General features: G+C 34.8%; 2 protein-coding genes across 5 annotated transcripts in view; both read left to right on the forward strand.

Annotated features, from left to right (window-relative positions):
* The window catches only part of sympk (symplekin), a 28,347-nt gene extending 15,025 nt beyond the window's left edge, over positions 1-13,322 (forward strand). The window contains exons 16-27 of one of the 3 annotated variants that reach the window (XR_012406420.1): positions 282-395; positions 478-625; positions 743-903; positions 3,842-3,950; positions 4,080-4,180; positions 4,394-4,484; positions 4,640-4,741; positions 6,900-7,087; positions 7,180-7,356; positions 9,351-10,107; positions 11,111-12,359; positions 12,928-13,322. Coding sequence is in view for 2 of the 3 variants with exons in the window: in XM_694383.10 (XP_699475.5) it covers positions 282-395; positions 478-625; positions 743-903; positions 3,842-3,950; positions 4,080-4,180; positions 4,394-4,484; positions 4,640-4,741; positions 6,900-7,087; positions 7,180-7,356; positions 9,351-9,461; positions 12,138-12,359; positions 12,928-13,089 (1,686 nt within the window). In the remaining variant the exon portion in view is untranslated. The remainder of the gene's footprint in view (positions 1-281; positions 396-477; positions 626-742; positions 904-3,841; positions 3,951-4,079; positions 4,181-4,393; positions 4,485-4,639; positions 4,742-6,899; positions 7,088-7,179; positions 7,357-9,350; positions 10,108-11,110; positions 12,360-12,927) is intronic. The other 2 variants (XM_694383.10, XM_005165573.6) reach the window with 2 other exon arrangements.
* lrwd1 (leucine-rich repeats and WD repeat domain containing 1) overlaps positions 1-18,181 on the forward strand; it is a 779,065-nt gene that overhangs the window by 417,604 nt on the left and 343,280 nt on the right. The window lies entirely within an intron of this gene.

Raw genomic sequence — 18,181 nt, forward strand, 5'->3', positions numbered from 1 at the left:
GAGGGGGTTTAATAATTCTGATTGCAACTATATTTTTGACAGTGTAATTACATGGGTTTACATGGGCTTAACAATAATACTAACAGTAGAGTAGTAGCTAATTATTACCTAGTAATTTACATTCCTCTCAGTACGTGGTATGAACAAGTGGCACAAGACTAAAATAAAGTACTACTGTTTGTTTTTGTCTTCTTGAGGAGCATCTCTTCAGCTCTTAAATATTTAGATAAATAAAAAACGCATTTTGTAAGAAGCTCTAGCGTTCTTTGTTTGTCTTTCAGTCACGTGTTTACCTGGGCATGTCCACATTAAAGGAGCTCATCTTCAAACGGCCCTCCAGACAGTACCAGTACCTCAATGTCCTGCTGAATCTCACCTCTCATGAAAAAGAAAAGGTGGATTTCGACTCGTGTGTCGTTCATTATTGCTCTATATTCATTTTCACAGCAGTATAATAACAATCCCGATGTTGTTTAGGTGCGGTCGACTGCTCTTAGCTTCATCAAGCGCATGTACGAGAAGGAACATCTGAAGGACTGCATTGAGAAATTCGCTCTCACCTACATGCAGTTTCTGGTCCATCCCAACCCCCCATCTCTTCTGTTCGGAGCTGGAGAAGATACAGGTTTAGAAACATTTCCTAAACTTAAGGGCTCCCGGTGGCGGTCATTTCACAATAAATAATGCTGATGCAATAATAGTGTAAAATGAACTAAATGAATGGTGAATCTGTGTCCTCCAGAGGTGGCAGCTCCCTGGACGGAGGAGACGGTGCGCCAGTGTCTTTACCTCTACCTCTCCCTCCTGCCCCTCAACCATCGTCTGGTGCATGAACTGGCTGCCGTCTACACCGAGGCTATCGCTGACATCAAGCGCAGTGTGCTGCGGGTCATCGAGCAGCCTGTAAGAACATCTCGCACCACTAATGCTGCTCATACAAAAGTGGATTTCTTTACTATTATACTTGTCGTAATGTTGCTGTTTAAGAATGAAAAAGATCTGCAACGCTAAAAAGCAGGAAAATATAGTAGGTGAGATCTACTTAATATCACTAAGCATTGCTTCTGATCTCCATCAAACGCTTTAATTCTAGCCGAGAGTTTTTTGGGGGAATGCATGTATCACAATATCCCAAAATCAAATAATTCCCACTCAAGTGGCCGAGGCTTGGTTAAATTGCATTAGTGATGTGTTGTCTTTAGGACCAAGAGATGCTGTTTCACAGATCTAATATACTGATACACATGCAACCATTTGCATTCACAAACATATTGGGAGCTTTTTTTTATCAATCTTATTAAAAGTGGCATAATAGGAATATTTAAAAAAATATTTGTTCTCATTTTCAGGGGAGGCTCTTCATCTCTTTCTTTTATATTTTAATTTCTTGTTCCAACTTCATCTGTAATAAAATTGCTGAACTAGAACAATCTATGAAGTTGCAGGCGGTTATGGGAAAGGGTGGAAATTGTCATTATTTAGATTGTTATTGTTTATTCGCAGCTATTCATTGGGAACTGGGCTTGCATTTTTAGTTTTAGTCATTACAGTTGAAACTAGGGCTGCACAATATTTAGTTTCATCTATATTGTTTGTGCATCTGCAATGTTGTGTTGGGATTATAGTTGACCAGGAGCCACAGTTAAGAATACATGACATTTGTGGAGTCACTGCAGAGTTTAACCATAATGGAGTAAAAGTTAATCTTTTGCATTCGTTTTTATAACCTGTGACTGAGTTAGCATATCAATAGAAATTTCAATCATTCAGACACAAGAAATTGTACCTTTTGTAATTTTCATACAGATTAATTTTATTTAATTATTTATACATTTGAAGACTATAAAGTTTTATTTTACATTTGATTATTCAAATTATAGACCTGAAAACACTGTTCGACTCCCCAAAAAAGCAATAAATCGTGTATCTTTCACTTATATCTATATTTATTGTATTTCGCTAAATGTATATATATTTATTACATTTGATGCATGATTCACTCCCCTAAAGAATCATCACAATCAACTGTAATCACAATAACAATCACAATAACAATCACAATAAAACTGTCATTTTATTTCCGTTAACTGCAATGTTTCACTTTTTGCAACTAGTTAGTTTTAGTTTTACATAGATATTTACATTTATATATAACTTCTATCATATATATATATATATATATATATATATATATATATATATATATATATATATATATATATATATATAATATCTAAATATAAATAAACATTTTCTCAAATATATGCATGAACACACAATAAATATACACAGCGTGCACACACATATATATTGTGTCAAAAACTAACTTTTGTTTTGAATGCAATTAATTACAATCAATTTTTGCCCAGCACTAAAAATCTGATATTTCAGCTTTTTTAGTGATGGTACTGTTAAGATTTTAATGGTATTACTACTTTTAATAATACCATTTATCGGTTTAGTACTTTAACAGTTCTCTTAATAGATACCTTTGTAGTGTTTTTTTGATTAAATAATAATAAAATAACAAACAAAAAAAAATTGAACAGAATTAACAACACTTTATTTTATTATTACATTTTTAATGTAAAATAAAACAAAACCAGTAATTGTAAAACTAATAAATAAAAAAAATCCTGTAAAAGAATGTACAATGGTTTGAAGGAAAATGACTCTCAGTTTTTAACCACTCTTCTGGAGAAAAATCTACAATTTTGACTTTTCTGGCTGAAGTTGTGACCTTTCTGGTGTTTATTTTATTATTATTTATTTTTTTTGTGCTCTCTGATGTTAAAAATACCCTTTTGAGTTGCAAAAAGCAGTTAAATAAGATCATGTTTATGATTTTTTATTAACGCATTCACATAAATGGGTTAAAGGTGTTTTGGGAGTTAACAATGTAAAAATTGTAAAGTTTTTTTTTAAAAATTCTTAATGAGATTAGTTTATTATTAGGCTATATTTGTAAATATAGTAATGTAATTGCATTTTTAATGTTTAAGATTTATTTAGGGCTATTGCAGAAAAAAATACTGTTTTCATTGTAACCAAATGTGTTTCTTTAACTTTGAAAATCATCCTAATTTAGAGAGACCTTATGGGATTGATTGCTAGCATAACAATGTGGATTATGTACTGTACATTTAGCTAGTCAGTCAAAAACTTTTCATTTGTCTTTCTGCAGTTAATTCACTTTTGAAATATGCTTAGCCAGATTGTTTGCAGTTCCGCTTATACAAGAAAACAACTTGTTGCGTTTGTTGCAACAGGCACTGTCGGTGTCCATTTGGGAAATACAGCACGCTTGATTCTTTCTGCCAGTCTGCAAGTTTACGAGCTGTTTGTGCGTGAGTTTTTGTTGTTAGCTATGTGTGTGTGCGTAGCGTGAGCCTGCGCTGAGTGTGTGCACACAGCCAAGAAAGTTTTTACCCTTGACGCGCTCGCCGGAAACACAAACATTTTACATGTGAGATTGCTATTTGTGCAGACGAATATCTAATATTGCAAATTAGAGAAGGTTGGTCAGTTAAAATCTGCTACTGTAAATAATTATTTGTTCAGCAATAATTTTCCAGTACTGATAGCAGAACCGTTAATGTCAGAGCTTATCGATACTTTGGTCTTTTCTATTTTAGCACCAATACCGATAAAGTACAGATTTTCAGCACCCATCCCTAAGCTTTTGTTAACAGGTTTATTTATTTTTTTATTTACAATAACAAACCTGGTACACTTGCATCTAAGTGGCTTCACAGCTCAAAGTCTTTTTAACAGAGGGGATTTTTACTTGTAGCTTTACATTAGCTTAATTTACGATACTTCGTCTACTTCATTTTTGTAGATAAGAGGAATGGGAATGAACTCTCCCGACCTGCTGCTCCTGGTGGAGAACTGTCCTAAAGGAGCAGAAACACTGGTCACTCGCTGTCTGCACATACTTACAGATAAAGGTGCGTGTATTTGTGTGTGTATATGTGTATGTGTGTGTTTGTGTGAAAGACAGAAATCAAGTGACTGCATCTATAAAAGCATCTCTGAGTAGTCGTTGTTTACCTTTGTGTATTGCTCCATCTTCACAGTGCCGCCATCTCCTGAATTGGTGGAGAGGGTGAGGGATCTTTATCACAAACGAGTGCCAGATGTTCGTTTCCTCATCCCAGTCATCAACGGTCTGGAGAAGGTTTGTCTCATCTCAACCGTCCTTCATTAATGTTGTTGAATTGCTGTTATTAGAGAGTCAGTTGCGTCAACTCAAACATTAAAACAACTATTTCAGCATTACTGTGGACAATACACACTACAATCAAAAATAAAAGACGTTTGCTGTTGGTTCAAACTAGTTATTGTTTCTCTCAGAAACCCTGTATAAAAGTGTCTAAATTGTATCCAACAGAATGAAGTGATTCAGGCTCTGCCTAAACTCATCAAGCTCAATCCTATCGTGGTGAAGGAGGTGTTCAACAGACTGCTGGGCACTCAACACAGTAATACCTATTTATCTTCTTGTGTTTGTGTGCGCTTTTATTTATTATATTGTTCATTTATTTATTTGTATTTACACGTGTTATAGCTTTGGCTGAAGTTTGTTTTTGAATGAGGTCATTTTTGTGTATAAACCTGAAGGTCTGTTGTTCTGTAGGTGAAGGCAGTTCCTCCATGTCTCCACTCACTCCTGGAGAGCTGCTCATCGCCTTACACAACATTGACTCCTCTAAGTGTGACATGAAGTCAATCATTAAAGGTATCATCTCATTCATTTCAGTCCCACCCAGCATATAAGTCCCTGTCATCTCTTCCAACAATATATTTAAATAAATAATAATATAATATATATATATATATATATATATATATATATATATATATATATATATATATATATATATATATATATATATATATATATATATATATATATATATATATATGAATAATTTAATTTATAATTAGACAAAATACTAAATATTGCACACTGTTTTATGCTTGCTGTGTCCAGATATCAAAAGGTTAATCTTTAAAAAGAAACCTAATACTTAGCAATTGTTCAGAAATATATCATTTCTGAAAAAGGTTTTTGTTATGTAATAAGTGCTGAATTAAATGTTAAACGGCGTTGATTAAATACAGAGACTAGATAATTAATTAAAACATGCATATAAGTCGCAATTCTGATTATCAAGTTAACGATTATACTAAAATAAGGCTTATGTTGACTAAAAACTAAATTGTACATTTGTCAGAACTAATAATAATGTTAGTTCTGTTTATTTACTTTTTCTGATCTCTGGAAAAGTAATAAATATTGCAATTTGCTGTTTATTGTATTAATAATATTAAATGCAGGAAAATACAGTGAAAATAGACATTAAACTTGAATAAAGAAACTATGATTAGAACTGACAGCTGATGTTTGAACGGATAAAATGCACCGCAAAAATATGTGACATTTATTGTAACTGGTTTATGTGAATATTGTTTGTAGTTCACATAATACAAAATTCTTTAGAATAGTTTCAATAATCGTTAGGAAAAAACTGTTTATTTGCCATTCACAATTTTTGTTTTATTGTTAGTCATACAATTATTTAGTTGTTTTGTCTTCAGGAATGGAAATATTTATTCTGTACAATCACTTTTAGGAAGGTTTCTACGCAAATTTTATAACTCAGACCCCAGACACTATCACAACATCATTTCACCCCTATTATAACAACATTAGCAGCAGATATACTTTACTTGCAATTTATATGCTTTCTTTTATTATAAAATATTGGTAAACATTTGATACAGATACCAAAATGTTATCTCATCTTATATTTATATAACTTTCCCATGCAAAAAATGTTTATAATTTAATGTTTATTTTTGGTACATAGTAAATGGTTGACACGTCAATATTAGAGATACTGGTCTTTGTTCACAGTACTTCTAAAAAGATGCCATTCAATTTTGATTTTTACGTTCCTTATCTTTTTATTTGTTTGTTTATTTAATTATAATTATCTTTAATCAATATTGGGGCTAGGATTTTTATCTTATTTCTCAATGTAAATTTGTAAATGTTTTTGCAATAAAAACTTTCCATAAAATATATTTGAAAAAAAAAACGCCATTAAACAGATATGAAAAAACTGCAATATTTAAAATTTAATTCATAATTATTTGATTAATTACAGAAATCTTTATGATTAAATGAATTTTAAATAAGCAGCAAGCCCAGTATATACATACAGATGCTGTCTAGTTAAATTAAATACATTTAGTAGTGGTAGTAGTTGTTGTTGCAGCAGCAGTAGTAGTAGTTGTTGCTGCAGGAGTTGTTGTAGTAGTTGTTGTAGCAGTAATTGTTGTATTAGTAGTTGCAATTGTTGTTGTTGTTGTTGTAGTAGTAATTGTTGTAGTAGTAGTTTTAGTAGTAGTAATTGTTGTTGTTGTTGTAGTAGTAGTAATTGTTGTAGTAGTAGTTTTAGTAGTAGTAATTGTTGTTGTTGTTGTAGTGGTAGTTGTTGTTGTAGGATTAGTTGTTGTTAGTAATACTGGTAGTAGTAGTTGTTGTAGTAGTAGTAGTAGTAGTTGTTGTTGTTGTTGTAGTAGTAATAGTAGTAGTAGTTGTCGTTGTTCTAGTAGTAGTAGTGGTAGTTGTAGTAATAGTGGTAGTTGTTATAGTAGTGGTAGTTGTTGTTGTAGTAGTAGTAAATGTTGTAGTATTAGTTGCTATTAGTAGTTGTTGCTGTTGTATTAGTAGTAGTTGTTGATGTTGTTGTATTAGTTGTTATTAGTTGTAGTTGTAGTAGTTGTTGTTGTAGTAGTTTTCATTAGTTTTTGTTGTAGTAGTTGTCGTTTTGGTAGTAGTTTTAGTAGCCTTTTCTTACATCTTTCATTGTTTTTTCCCTCTGCAGCCACCAACCTGTGTTTTGGGGAGAAGAACGTGTACACGTCTGAGGTGCTGGCTGTGGTGATGCAGCAGCTGATGGAGCAGACGCCTCTCCCCATTCTGCTAATGCGCACCGTCATCCAGTCCCTCACCATGTACCCTCGCCTGGCTGGCTTCGTCATGAACATCTTAGCCCGACTCATCCTCAAACAGGTCGATCAAAGACTCAGTACAATACATATAATCCATCCAGTCAGTGCCAACATCTCTCGCTTTATAACCTTGTGCTGATGAAATCTGTGCAGGTGTGGAAGTATCCGAAAGTGTGGGAGGGTTTTGTTAAGTGCTGCCAGCGCACCAAACCCCAGTCCTACAACGTTCTCCTCCAGCTGCCGCCTCCACAGCTGGCGAGTGTGTTCGAGCGCTGCCCGGAGATGAGAGAGCCTCTCCTGCAGCACGTCCACTCCTTCACTCCTCACCAGGTGCGTCTCCTCCTGTGAATTGTTTTTTCTTTTTCAAATATTTCCCAAATGATGTTTAACAGAGCAAGGAATTATTCGCAGTATTTCCGATCATATTTTTTCTTCTGGAGAACGTCTTATTTGTTTTTGTTTTTTTAGAATAAAAGCAGTTAAAACATTTTTAACACCATTTTAGGGTCATTGTTATTAGCTCCCCTAAATCTTACTTTATTTTGATTGTTTACAGAACAGACCATCGTTACATAATGATTTGCCTAATTTCCAGAACTTGCCTAAATAATGTAATTAACCTAGTTAAGCCTTTAAACTGCACTTTAATCTGAATACTAGTGTCCTGAAAAATATCAAGTAATATGTACTGTCATCATGGCAAAGATAAAAGAAATCAGTTATTATAAATTCGTTATTAAGGGTGCTTTCACACCTGTAGATCGATTGCTTTGTTCTGAAACAGGGATTAAAATGTACGTGTTCAAATCAATGATGATCTTTCTTTTGAGGTTTAAGTACAGAAATGAACAAAATAGGCCTAATACTAAATATTATAAGACTAAAATATAAAAAAAAAAATATCAGATCGTAATTTCGGTCAATTTTCCTAACAGATAAACAGCTCTCGTTAATATTTCAGCATGCTTTCACTTTCGCTTTTGACATAAAACGCACATTTACTGATCTCACCCTACTCTTAATTTTCTCTTCATATAGCCGTATATATTGCTATTACATATCCATAATTCACTGTGATATAGCCTGGTTCAATAGTTCATTGGACCGTGTTGCTTTCTCACTACAATCGCTCCGCTCTAGAGTTTGTTTCGATCAAGACGAGACCACCATATTCAGGCGGTCTCAGACCAATTGATTGCATGATTGCTGCATTCACATATGCCAAACAAACCGAGCTAACGGGGGAAATGCACCAGTTTCCGAAGCAAACGTCTCTGTGTGAAACAGCCTAAAACTATTATGTTTAGAAATGTGTTGTAAACTTCTCTTCGTTAAACAGAAATTGGAGGGAAAAATATACAGGGTGGGCTAATAATTCTGACTTCAACTGTAGCTGTTTCCTGGGATACACAATAATATTGGACCTCTAAATCTAAATATAATTGCTTATTTTAATCATCAGCATTAGGCTGAAATGGAAAATTATGTTGATGGCGAATGAAGATCACAAACAAAGACGTTTGTCATTTTAAACTTTCCCAAAAACACCAACAAAACATATTGGCATCACATCTAGGCAAAAATCCAATACACAGACATCTCTAATCTGGGAATGAATGGTTATTGAGACACATGGCACACACATTTTGGTTTTGGTGGTTTATGAGGACTCTCCATAGGTGTAATATATATTGTGTGCTGTAAAAATGCTTATTATATGGCCTACACGTAAACCAGTGAATGTAAAACACATGCTAAGTATGATTTTAGAAGTTTTGAATTAAGAGGACTTGAGAGATGTCCTCAAATTACCTCAAGATTATAATACCTAAGTTATACCAATGTCATAATACAGTAGTCAACATTCAAAGTGGATCAAAACAGTTGTTCAAAATTGTCCTAAGACAAAAATAATGGGTGTTGTTCAATAATTTTAGGACAACATTGATTGAATGTTTTCATCCACTTCAAATGTTGACTACTGTATATATTTGTACCAGTGTACACTCACACACTACTCAAACGTTTGAATTAAAGATTTTTTTGAAAGATTCTTTTTCTCAGGCTGACCTAGGTTGAACTGATATGATCAAAAACTCTTAAGTATTTACCTGTAATGTCAAAGCTTTATATTCAGTACCATTACTCCAGTCTTTAGGGTCATTTAATCTGTCAGAAATGATTGACATGCTGATTTATTATGGCCACAGCCATATCAGTGTATTGAGAAATAGTTTGTGTATTCAGGGTTTCAGAAGAAAAAGCTTGTTATACATTTTACTTCTATATCATTTTGATTTAACCATTGTTTATTGATTCTATAGCAAGCTCACATTCCAACCTCCATAATGACCGTCCTGGAAGCCACCAACAGGAAACCAGAGCCTGAGCCACAACCTGAAATACAACATCCAGAAGTAATGGAAGAGCGAGAGGTATGTCACGATGAGACCGAAGCAGTAGATTTTTTCTTTCATATAATAACATACTTCCTTGTAACTGATGACAAAACTAAATAACTAAAATGCAAGGCAATTTTACGGCTCTGTCATATCACATAAGCACACTCAAATGTAGGGCTGGCTATCATTCAATTTCAATATCGTTTCCGATACCGGTTTCTAATCAATACTTTTTTCGATACTAGTTTTATCAAATTAGTTTCAACTCAATATAAATAAATTTTAATAACGATTCTGATATTTGAATTCGATACTGGTTCCTGATTATTACATCTTTTGATACTAGTTTTATAACATTAGATTTAACTAGATGTCATTCAATTTCAATACCGATTTAGATACTGATACCTGATTAATATTTTTTTCGATACCACTTTTATAAATTTAGTTTTAACAAGATATCGTTTAACTTCAATACCGATTCCACTTTGAATTCGATATCGGTTTCTGATTGATCCTTTTTTCGATACCAGTTTCATAAATTTTGTTTTAACAAGTTATCCTTTAATTGCAATACAGATTTTAATACTTTGTATTTAATATCGTTTCCTTATCAATGCTTTTTTATAACATTACCAGTTTTATAACATTAGTTTTAACAAGATATAGGGATGTAACGGTATCAGAATTTCACGGTACGGTAATACCTCGGTATGAATGTCACGGTACGGTATTTATTGAATCATTTACAGGAAAAAAAAACTTTTGAAAATACTCCAAAAAAGTGCCAAAAATGTCAATGACATACAAATTAGCCATCTATCTGTAAGCTTTGAAACAGGAACTTCAATTTTAATAACAAAAAATTATTAAACCATGTAAAAAAAAAAACGTTTCAATTTAGTATTGTTGAAAACTCATCACATTCAACATTTAATCACTCACTTAGATAGAGATGGGTTTAAAGGAAAATTATCATATAAATATAATCTGGTAAAAGCTGGTATCTCTGGGTATTTACAATGTCCCCTGCAACAGAAAAAAAACCTCTCATTTGGGACTGACGTTTCTGGGACAGAGATATGACTTGGCCCATGTTGACAGCAGTGGGGTAACGTTGTGCATTGTCTTTCCCCCACTTGAGAAGACAAACCATGAGTGAGATAGAGATCTCTTTGCGGTACAAGTCAATGTCTGCATCAATCTGAACAGTGTGCTGTGTTTCTGCTGCAGTCCCCATGACTGTTATTAGTCGTATTCCCCAACTTGCAGGCACGTGCACACATAGGGCTCAACCTGTGCAGTGCACACGCCCTTTTTAGTCTTGGATAGAAAATGCCCTTCCAAAACGATCAAAAGTGCCCCCGCGACGCGACACAACCTCCGTCCAGTCCAGCCCTTCAGTAGGCGCACGACAACACCTCTCTTGAGTATGCGCGCTCAACCCCCCCTCGGCGCTTTACAATACGCGCGCCACAACACAGCTGATCAGAACGCGCGCGACAGCACCGCTATTCAGCACGCGCGCGGCGACAACACCCGCTTTAGGTTTCGATCATTTCCATCTTTTTTTCATCTCCGCTACTAGCAGCACACTCCATTTCCGCATTACTGGATCTGTAGCGACAACAGACCGCAAAGGATTATGGCCACGCCGGGGCTGATGGGAAATGAAGTTTCAGCTACCTCCCGTTCGCTTCATTCGCCTGAGCAAATTTTCTCAGAAGACCTATAGTTTTACCGAGTCATGCGACTTCGGTAATATCGAAAAAATTTAATATTGCGGTATGACGGTATTTACAATACCGTTACATCCCTAACAAGATATCATTCAAATCTAATACTGACTCTGATACTTTTAATTCGATACCGGTTCCTGATCAATACTTTTTCCGATACATTTTTCATAGAGTCAAAAGCACAATGTAACAAAATGAAACTAAACAATAAATCAGTCCAAATCAAATAGATTTCAGCTAAACATGAACAATTTCATGTCGCTTCATGAGTTTCATCGCTCCATTCTTAAAAGTTTTTAATCACTTAGCAGTTCTTCTTTTAAAAAATAGCATGTCTGGGTATTCAGGAGACGAACAAGCCTACTGTGCTGTCACAAAACCCTCTTGGTTAAAGTTAAGATTTACTTCAGTGACAATTTATTGAGCTTATTATGTTGAAACAGCCATGTTATCTGAAAATAAATTTAAATGAGGTGCAAACTAGGGCTGCACGATACTGGGAAAATATGCAATGTTTAATGTTCAATAACAATGTTTCTTATGATGTAACTCGCAAACACTATTTTTTTAGCCATTAAAAAAGTTATTTTTTGATCATACTAAAATAAACAGGTATTATATTTATTTTTTAGCTAATTAAGTATAAACAAAAAGATGTCAAGGTGCAAACATTTAGACTTTAAAACACCACAAATTACTTGGTTTTCTTTTTTCTACTACTGTACAGCTTCACACTGTACAAAAGCTTTATGGCTACTTCATGTGTTGAGTAAAGTAGATTAAATAAAATCCATTTCCTGTAATTGCAATGAGCTCATACAGAATTGTTTTCCAGTCTTAACATGTATATTAATTTTTGTCTTCGCCAAATTCATTAAAAATGTATTAGAAGATTGAAAATAAATATATTAGGTGTTGATTGTTTGTTTATTTATTGGGTGTATGCTCTTTTCCACTAATGTCTGTTCAGGTACCATTACCAAAGCATATATCAGTGCATGCACCAGTACAACAAGCAGAACCCCCAGCCCCAAAACCCATAGTGTTTACTGAGCCAATGCCACCACAAGAAAAACACCACCACCACCACCAGGTCCCATCCAGACGGGAAGTAGCAGAAGTAGCAGAGCCCATGGAGCAGGAAGAGACGGCCCATGTTCCAGAGGAGGACACATCTGAAGCACCACCACAGGTAAAACTCATCATCATCTCTTCCAGCCATGCACACATACAAGAGGTACGTCAACACTCCACATTTTTTAGAAATGGGCTCATTTTACAATTCCCCAAGAGTTAAAACAGTGGAGTTTTCTCCTTATTTAATCCACTCATCTGACCTCTAGGTCCGCTGGGAGGAATTTTAGCATAGCTTAGCATAAATCATTGAATTGGATTAGACCATTAGCATCTCGCAGGCTAAAATCATAGTATGGCAGCCAGGATCTTTGATAATTCCACCAGAATGATAGTAAAGTTCCTAAACTTATTGACCTAGACATCAACTTTTCATTTTCTGTCGGTCTTAGTTACATAATCTAACTATAATTCGATTCAATAATCTATGCTAAGCTAAGCTAAAAGTGCTCCCGCCAGACCCAGAGGTCAGATCAATGAATTCAAAAAAGGTAAAACTCAACTGTTTATCTCCAGGGGAATTGTAAAGTTGGATCATTTCCAATCAAAATAGAGTGTTTGATTAATCACACCATATGAGCAATGACTTCACGCTTAATGAATGTCACAAATGGCTTACTCTTCAGCAGATGGATGTGTCCGAGGAGGCTCCACAGTCCAGCCCGGTAGCAGAAAAGGCAGATGAAAGCATGGACGAGTCGACTGCAGGACCTGCAGACGAGGCTGAAGAACCCGTAGAAGAGCCAGAGGAAGAGCATGCAGAAACTGGAGAAAGCAGTGCAGACTGACCACGCTTGAAGAATGACTGAATAGATGCACTGTTTCTGAAACAATGTCTCTTTCTATCCTGCTCCGTTCAGTGTACTTTGTAAGTTAGGAGTAAATCCGAAATGGATTATTTTTTGGTTAATTCTTTAGAGGTTATGAATAGTTCAAGTTATTTTGAAAATAAATTGATTTTGTATGTGCCACAAGTGTTTCATTTCTAAAATAATATGTTGTCTGCAAAAAAAAATAAAAATGGCAAGCAAACCATTTCTCTCTGAAGTTGTTACACCAGTCTCTTGATGATGCTAATTATCTATAGTCGAACCTAGGGAGAGTTAATTAGATTACTTATTGAATAACTCATTTCATTGTGTGCTTTAATAACGTCTACCCCAAACCTTAACCTACCCCTCACAGAAAATTAAAATAGTAATTGTTGAAGCAACAAGAATTAGTCCAAGACACTCGAGTGCCTTGGACTAATTCCTGTTGTTGTTTTGATGAATCCCTCACCCAAAGAGCACTGGCCAAATATTTGAGTTAACCCTGAGCGCTTTTTGTTTGTTTTTTTGGAGTAATTATTGTACAGTGTTGCAAATATCCAATATTGATGTGCACGCATGCCCAGAACCATTCGCTGCAGTATCGGAGAGCTTAGAATTGTAAAAATAGTTTTTGATGTGGGGTAGACTCGTTTCTGCATCCCCCTTAGTTGAGTAAAACTAAAAGGCATAGTAATTTAAGTTTATTTTCTTAACTATTATAACTTAAACATATGCTATTAAACTTGGCCTTTGTTTTTTATTGAGATATTGTTTAAAATTGTACTTTTCAAAGGGTTTATACTCATTATAGTATTACATTACATAGTATCCCAAAATATTTGAACTCCTATTTAACTTAATATTTTAATTCATTCTGTCTAACGTCATGCGGCGGCCATTTTAGAATGAAAATTCCATGAGGACAACAGTACTGGTAACCAATGTTAGACAGAATTAATCAAAATATTGAGTTAATATTGAACGTCCTGATATTGCTGAGCTCTAAAACCTCCTTTCCACTGGACACGACAAGCGACAGACATTTTTGTTATTTTTAAAAAAAAAAGCATTTCTATATATAAATGAGTAGTAAAAAATACGATTTTTTTTTATGTTGCCTCCACATTCCCTCAAAACATTTTAGCGGTCTATGAGTTTTTAGTATTTGTTCATTCATCCATTCAATCATGGTAAACGCACGGAGAATAAAGGCTCTTTTTGCACTTTATTTTGGACACTGCGAGAACAGCTTCTCTCCCATGGTGCACGATAACACTGAAAATTCTGTGCGACTGCCACAAAGGGGTGTACTCTGACAGTCGTGTCCAAATGTCGTGTGCAGTGGAAAGGCGGCTTAAGTGTTCCAGGGTCAACAAGGGTGGAGCTTATGATGCAATGTTTCAACCAATCGATTCAATGTTTCAGCCAATCAGATGTGCATGTGTGTGGTAGCTGGTCCTATGACCCGATAGAGCAAATTTAGCTTTTGAATCCCATCCTGACAGCATCATCGCGTTCTGTGAAGGTAAGTTAATTTCCTCAATGTTTGCATGTAAGACTATTCATTAATCAATATAGGATATTGGTTGTAATGCACACATGATACACTATACATATATAAGTATTCTATACATATATACACACACACAATACACTCCATACATAAGCACACATGATGCATTTTATACATAAATACACAGAATACACTCCCATACATAGAGTATGCACACATGATACACTCTACATACACACACAAGATACACTATATATGCACACATGATGTATACTATTCATAAATACACACACGATACACTCCCATAAATATACACACATAATACACTATTCATATACACACGATGCATACTATACATAAACAAATATTCTATACATAGACACGCGATACACTCCATACATATGCACACGATGCATTCTATACATGTACACATACTACACTCCCATACATATGCATACATGATACAATACACACACAATACATCTTATACATATACACACTATACATATGCACTCATGATACACTCCATTTTGGGTTCATCAGCTTCCAGTAGCTCAGTGGTTACGTGACTCACCTCTCACGCCAAAGACCCTGACAGGAGTGTATTGTGTGTGTGTGTGTGTGTATATGTGTAGAATATTTGTATATGTATACAATGTATCATGTGTATGTGTATCGTGTGTGTGTATATGTATAAAATGTATCAAGTGTGCATATGTATAGTGTATCATGTGTGTGTACATATGGGGTGTATACATATAGAGTATATCATGTATAAAATGTATATGTACAGAGCAGGGGTCACCAACCTTTATGAAACTGAGAGCTACTTCTTGGGTACCGATTAATGTGGTAGCTACCAGTTTGATAAACACTTCTCAAATAACAAATTTGCTCAATTCACTTTTAATTATACTTTATGTTTTTGGTAATAAGTAATGATATTCATCCATGTGAAGACACTGATTATGTTAATGATTCTCACAAAAGTTATCAACAATGATTTAACAGGGTAGGAAATACCCTGTATTAAATGCATCAACGTGCAACACTTTATTTTTATATATCCCTGCAAATATTTAAATTTTTAAATAATTACTTTTATTTTAGATGAAGCTTACTTGTAAGTGGCGCTATGGTGAGCTATTTTTAGAACAGGCCTGCGGGCAACACGTGATCCTCGCGGGCTACCTGGGCTACCATGTTGGTGACCCCTGGTATAGAGTGTGTTGTGTGTATATGTATGTAGTGTATATGTATGGAGCGTATCATGTGCCCAAATGTATAGAGTGTGTTGTGAATAGGGTGTATCGTGTGTATATGTATACAGCGTATGTATAGATTGTATCATGTGTGCATATGTATGCAGAGTGTTCATCAACTTCCAGTATGTTACACGACTCACTTTTCACACCAGAGACCCGGGTTTTATCCCAGACCCTAACAGGAGTGTACTGTGTGTGTATATATGTATAGACTGTATATGTATAGATTGTATCATGTGTCCATTTGTATTGAATGTGTATGTGTATAGAGTGCATATTTATGGGGTGTATCATGTGTCCAAATGTATAAAGTGTGTATGTATAGAGTATATTTATAGAATGTATCATGTGTGCATATGTATAGCCTGTTTAATGTGTGTGTATATGTATAGATTGTATCGTGTGCATACTGTATGTGTGGTGTATTGTGTCCATATGTATAGAGTGTATATACCTAAATATAGTGTATTGTGTGTGTGTATATGTATGGCGTGTATATGTTTAGAGTTTATCGTGTGTATAGATTGTATATGTATGTAGTGTATCGTGTGCCTATGTATAGAGTGTGTAGATGTATGAGCTATGCATATGTATGAACTGAATATGTATGCAGTGTTCATCAACTTCCAGTAGCTCAGTGGTTTCGTGAATGACCTCTCACACCAGAGACCTGGGTTCTATCCTAGACCCAGGAGTGTATCATGCGTGCATATGTATGAAGTGTATATGTAAAGAGTGTATATGTATAAAGTGTATCATGTGTGTGTATGGCGTGTATATGTTTAGTTTATTGTGTCTCTGTGTGTGTGTGTGTGTATAGATAGTAAATGTATAGAGTGTAAAAGTACAGACATGTATCATGTGTGCAAATGTATGGAGTGTATTGTGTCCACATGTATAGAGTGTGTATAAATATATGTATGTATAGAGTGTATATGGTTACAGTTTATTGTGTGTGTGTATGGATTGTATCATATGTGCATATGTATAAAGTGTGAAACTGTTTGGGCTGTGTATATGTATGCAATTGACTGACCTCTCACACCGGAGACCCGGGTTCTATCCCAGACCCTGACAGGAGTGTATCATGTGTCCATATGTATGGCGTGTATATGTAAACAGTGTATCATGTGTCTATATGTATAAAGTGTACCATGTCCATATGTATAGAGTGCATATGTACAGAGTGTATCATGTGTCAATATGTATGGAGTGTATATGTATATAATGTATCATGTGTATATGCTTGCAAAGTGTCAACTTCAACAGCTTCCAGTAGCTCAGTGGTATTGTGACTGACCTCTGGAGGGCACACTGGAGACCGGAGTTCTATCCCAGACCTTGACAGGAGTATATCACGTTTCAATATGTATAGAATGTATCATGTGTGTGTATATGTATAGAGTCTATCATATATGTATATGTAAACAGTGTATTATGTATAGAATGTATCATGTGTCCATGTGTATATGTAAACAGTGTATATGTATGGAATGTATCATGTGTCCATATGTATAGAATGTATCATGTGTGTATATGTAAAAAGTGTATCATATATGTATAGAATGTGTCCATATGTATGGAGTGTATATGTATTAAGTCTATCTAACTGATATAACACCTGAGACCCGAGTTCTATCCAAGACCCTGACAAGAGTGTATCAAATGTATGTATATGTATAGAATGATGTATAGAATGAAACATGATTGTATATGTATAGAATGTATCATGTGTCCATTTGTATAGAGTGTATAATGTGTCCATATGTATGGAGTGTATCATGTGTCAATATGTATAGAATGTATCATGTGTCTGTAGGTATGGAGTGTATCATGTGTCCATATGTATAGAGTTTACATGTACATAGTCTATCATGTGTCCATTTGTATAGAGTGTATCATGTGTATATGTATAGAATGTGTCCATATGTATAGAGTGTATATGTATAGAATGTATCATGTGTCAATATGTATAGAGTGTATCATGTGTCCGTAGGTATGGAGTGTATCGTGTGTCCATATGTATAGAATGTATCATGTGTGTATATGTATAGAGTGTATCATATATGTATAGAATGTGTCCATATGTATGGAGTGCATATGTATAAAGTCTATCATGTGTGTATATGTTTAGAGTGTATTATGTGTCCATGTGTATCGTGTGTGTATATGTATACAATGTGTCCATATGTATGGTGTGTATATGTTTGCAGAGTGGCAATTTCACCAGCTTCCGGTAGCTCAGTGGTATTGTGACTGACCTTTCACACTGGAGACCCGGGTTCTATCC

This window comes from Danio rerio, chromosome 5, assembly GCF_049306965.1.
Source record: "Danio rerio strain Tuebingen ecotype United States chromosome 5, GRCz12tu, whole genome shotgun sequence".
Classification (NCBI taxonomy): Eukaryota; Metazoa; Chordata; class Actinopteri; order Cypriniformes; family Danionidae; genus Danio; species Danio rerio.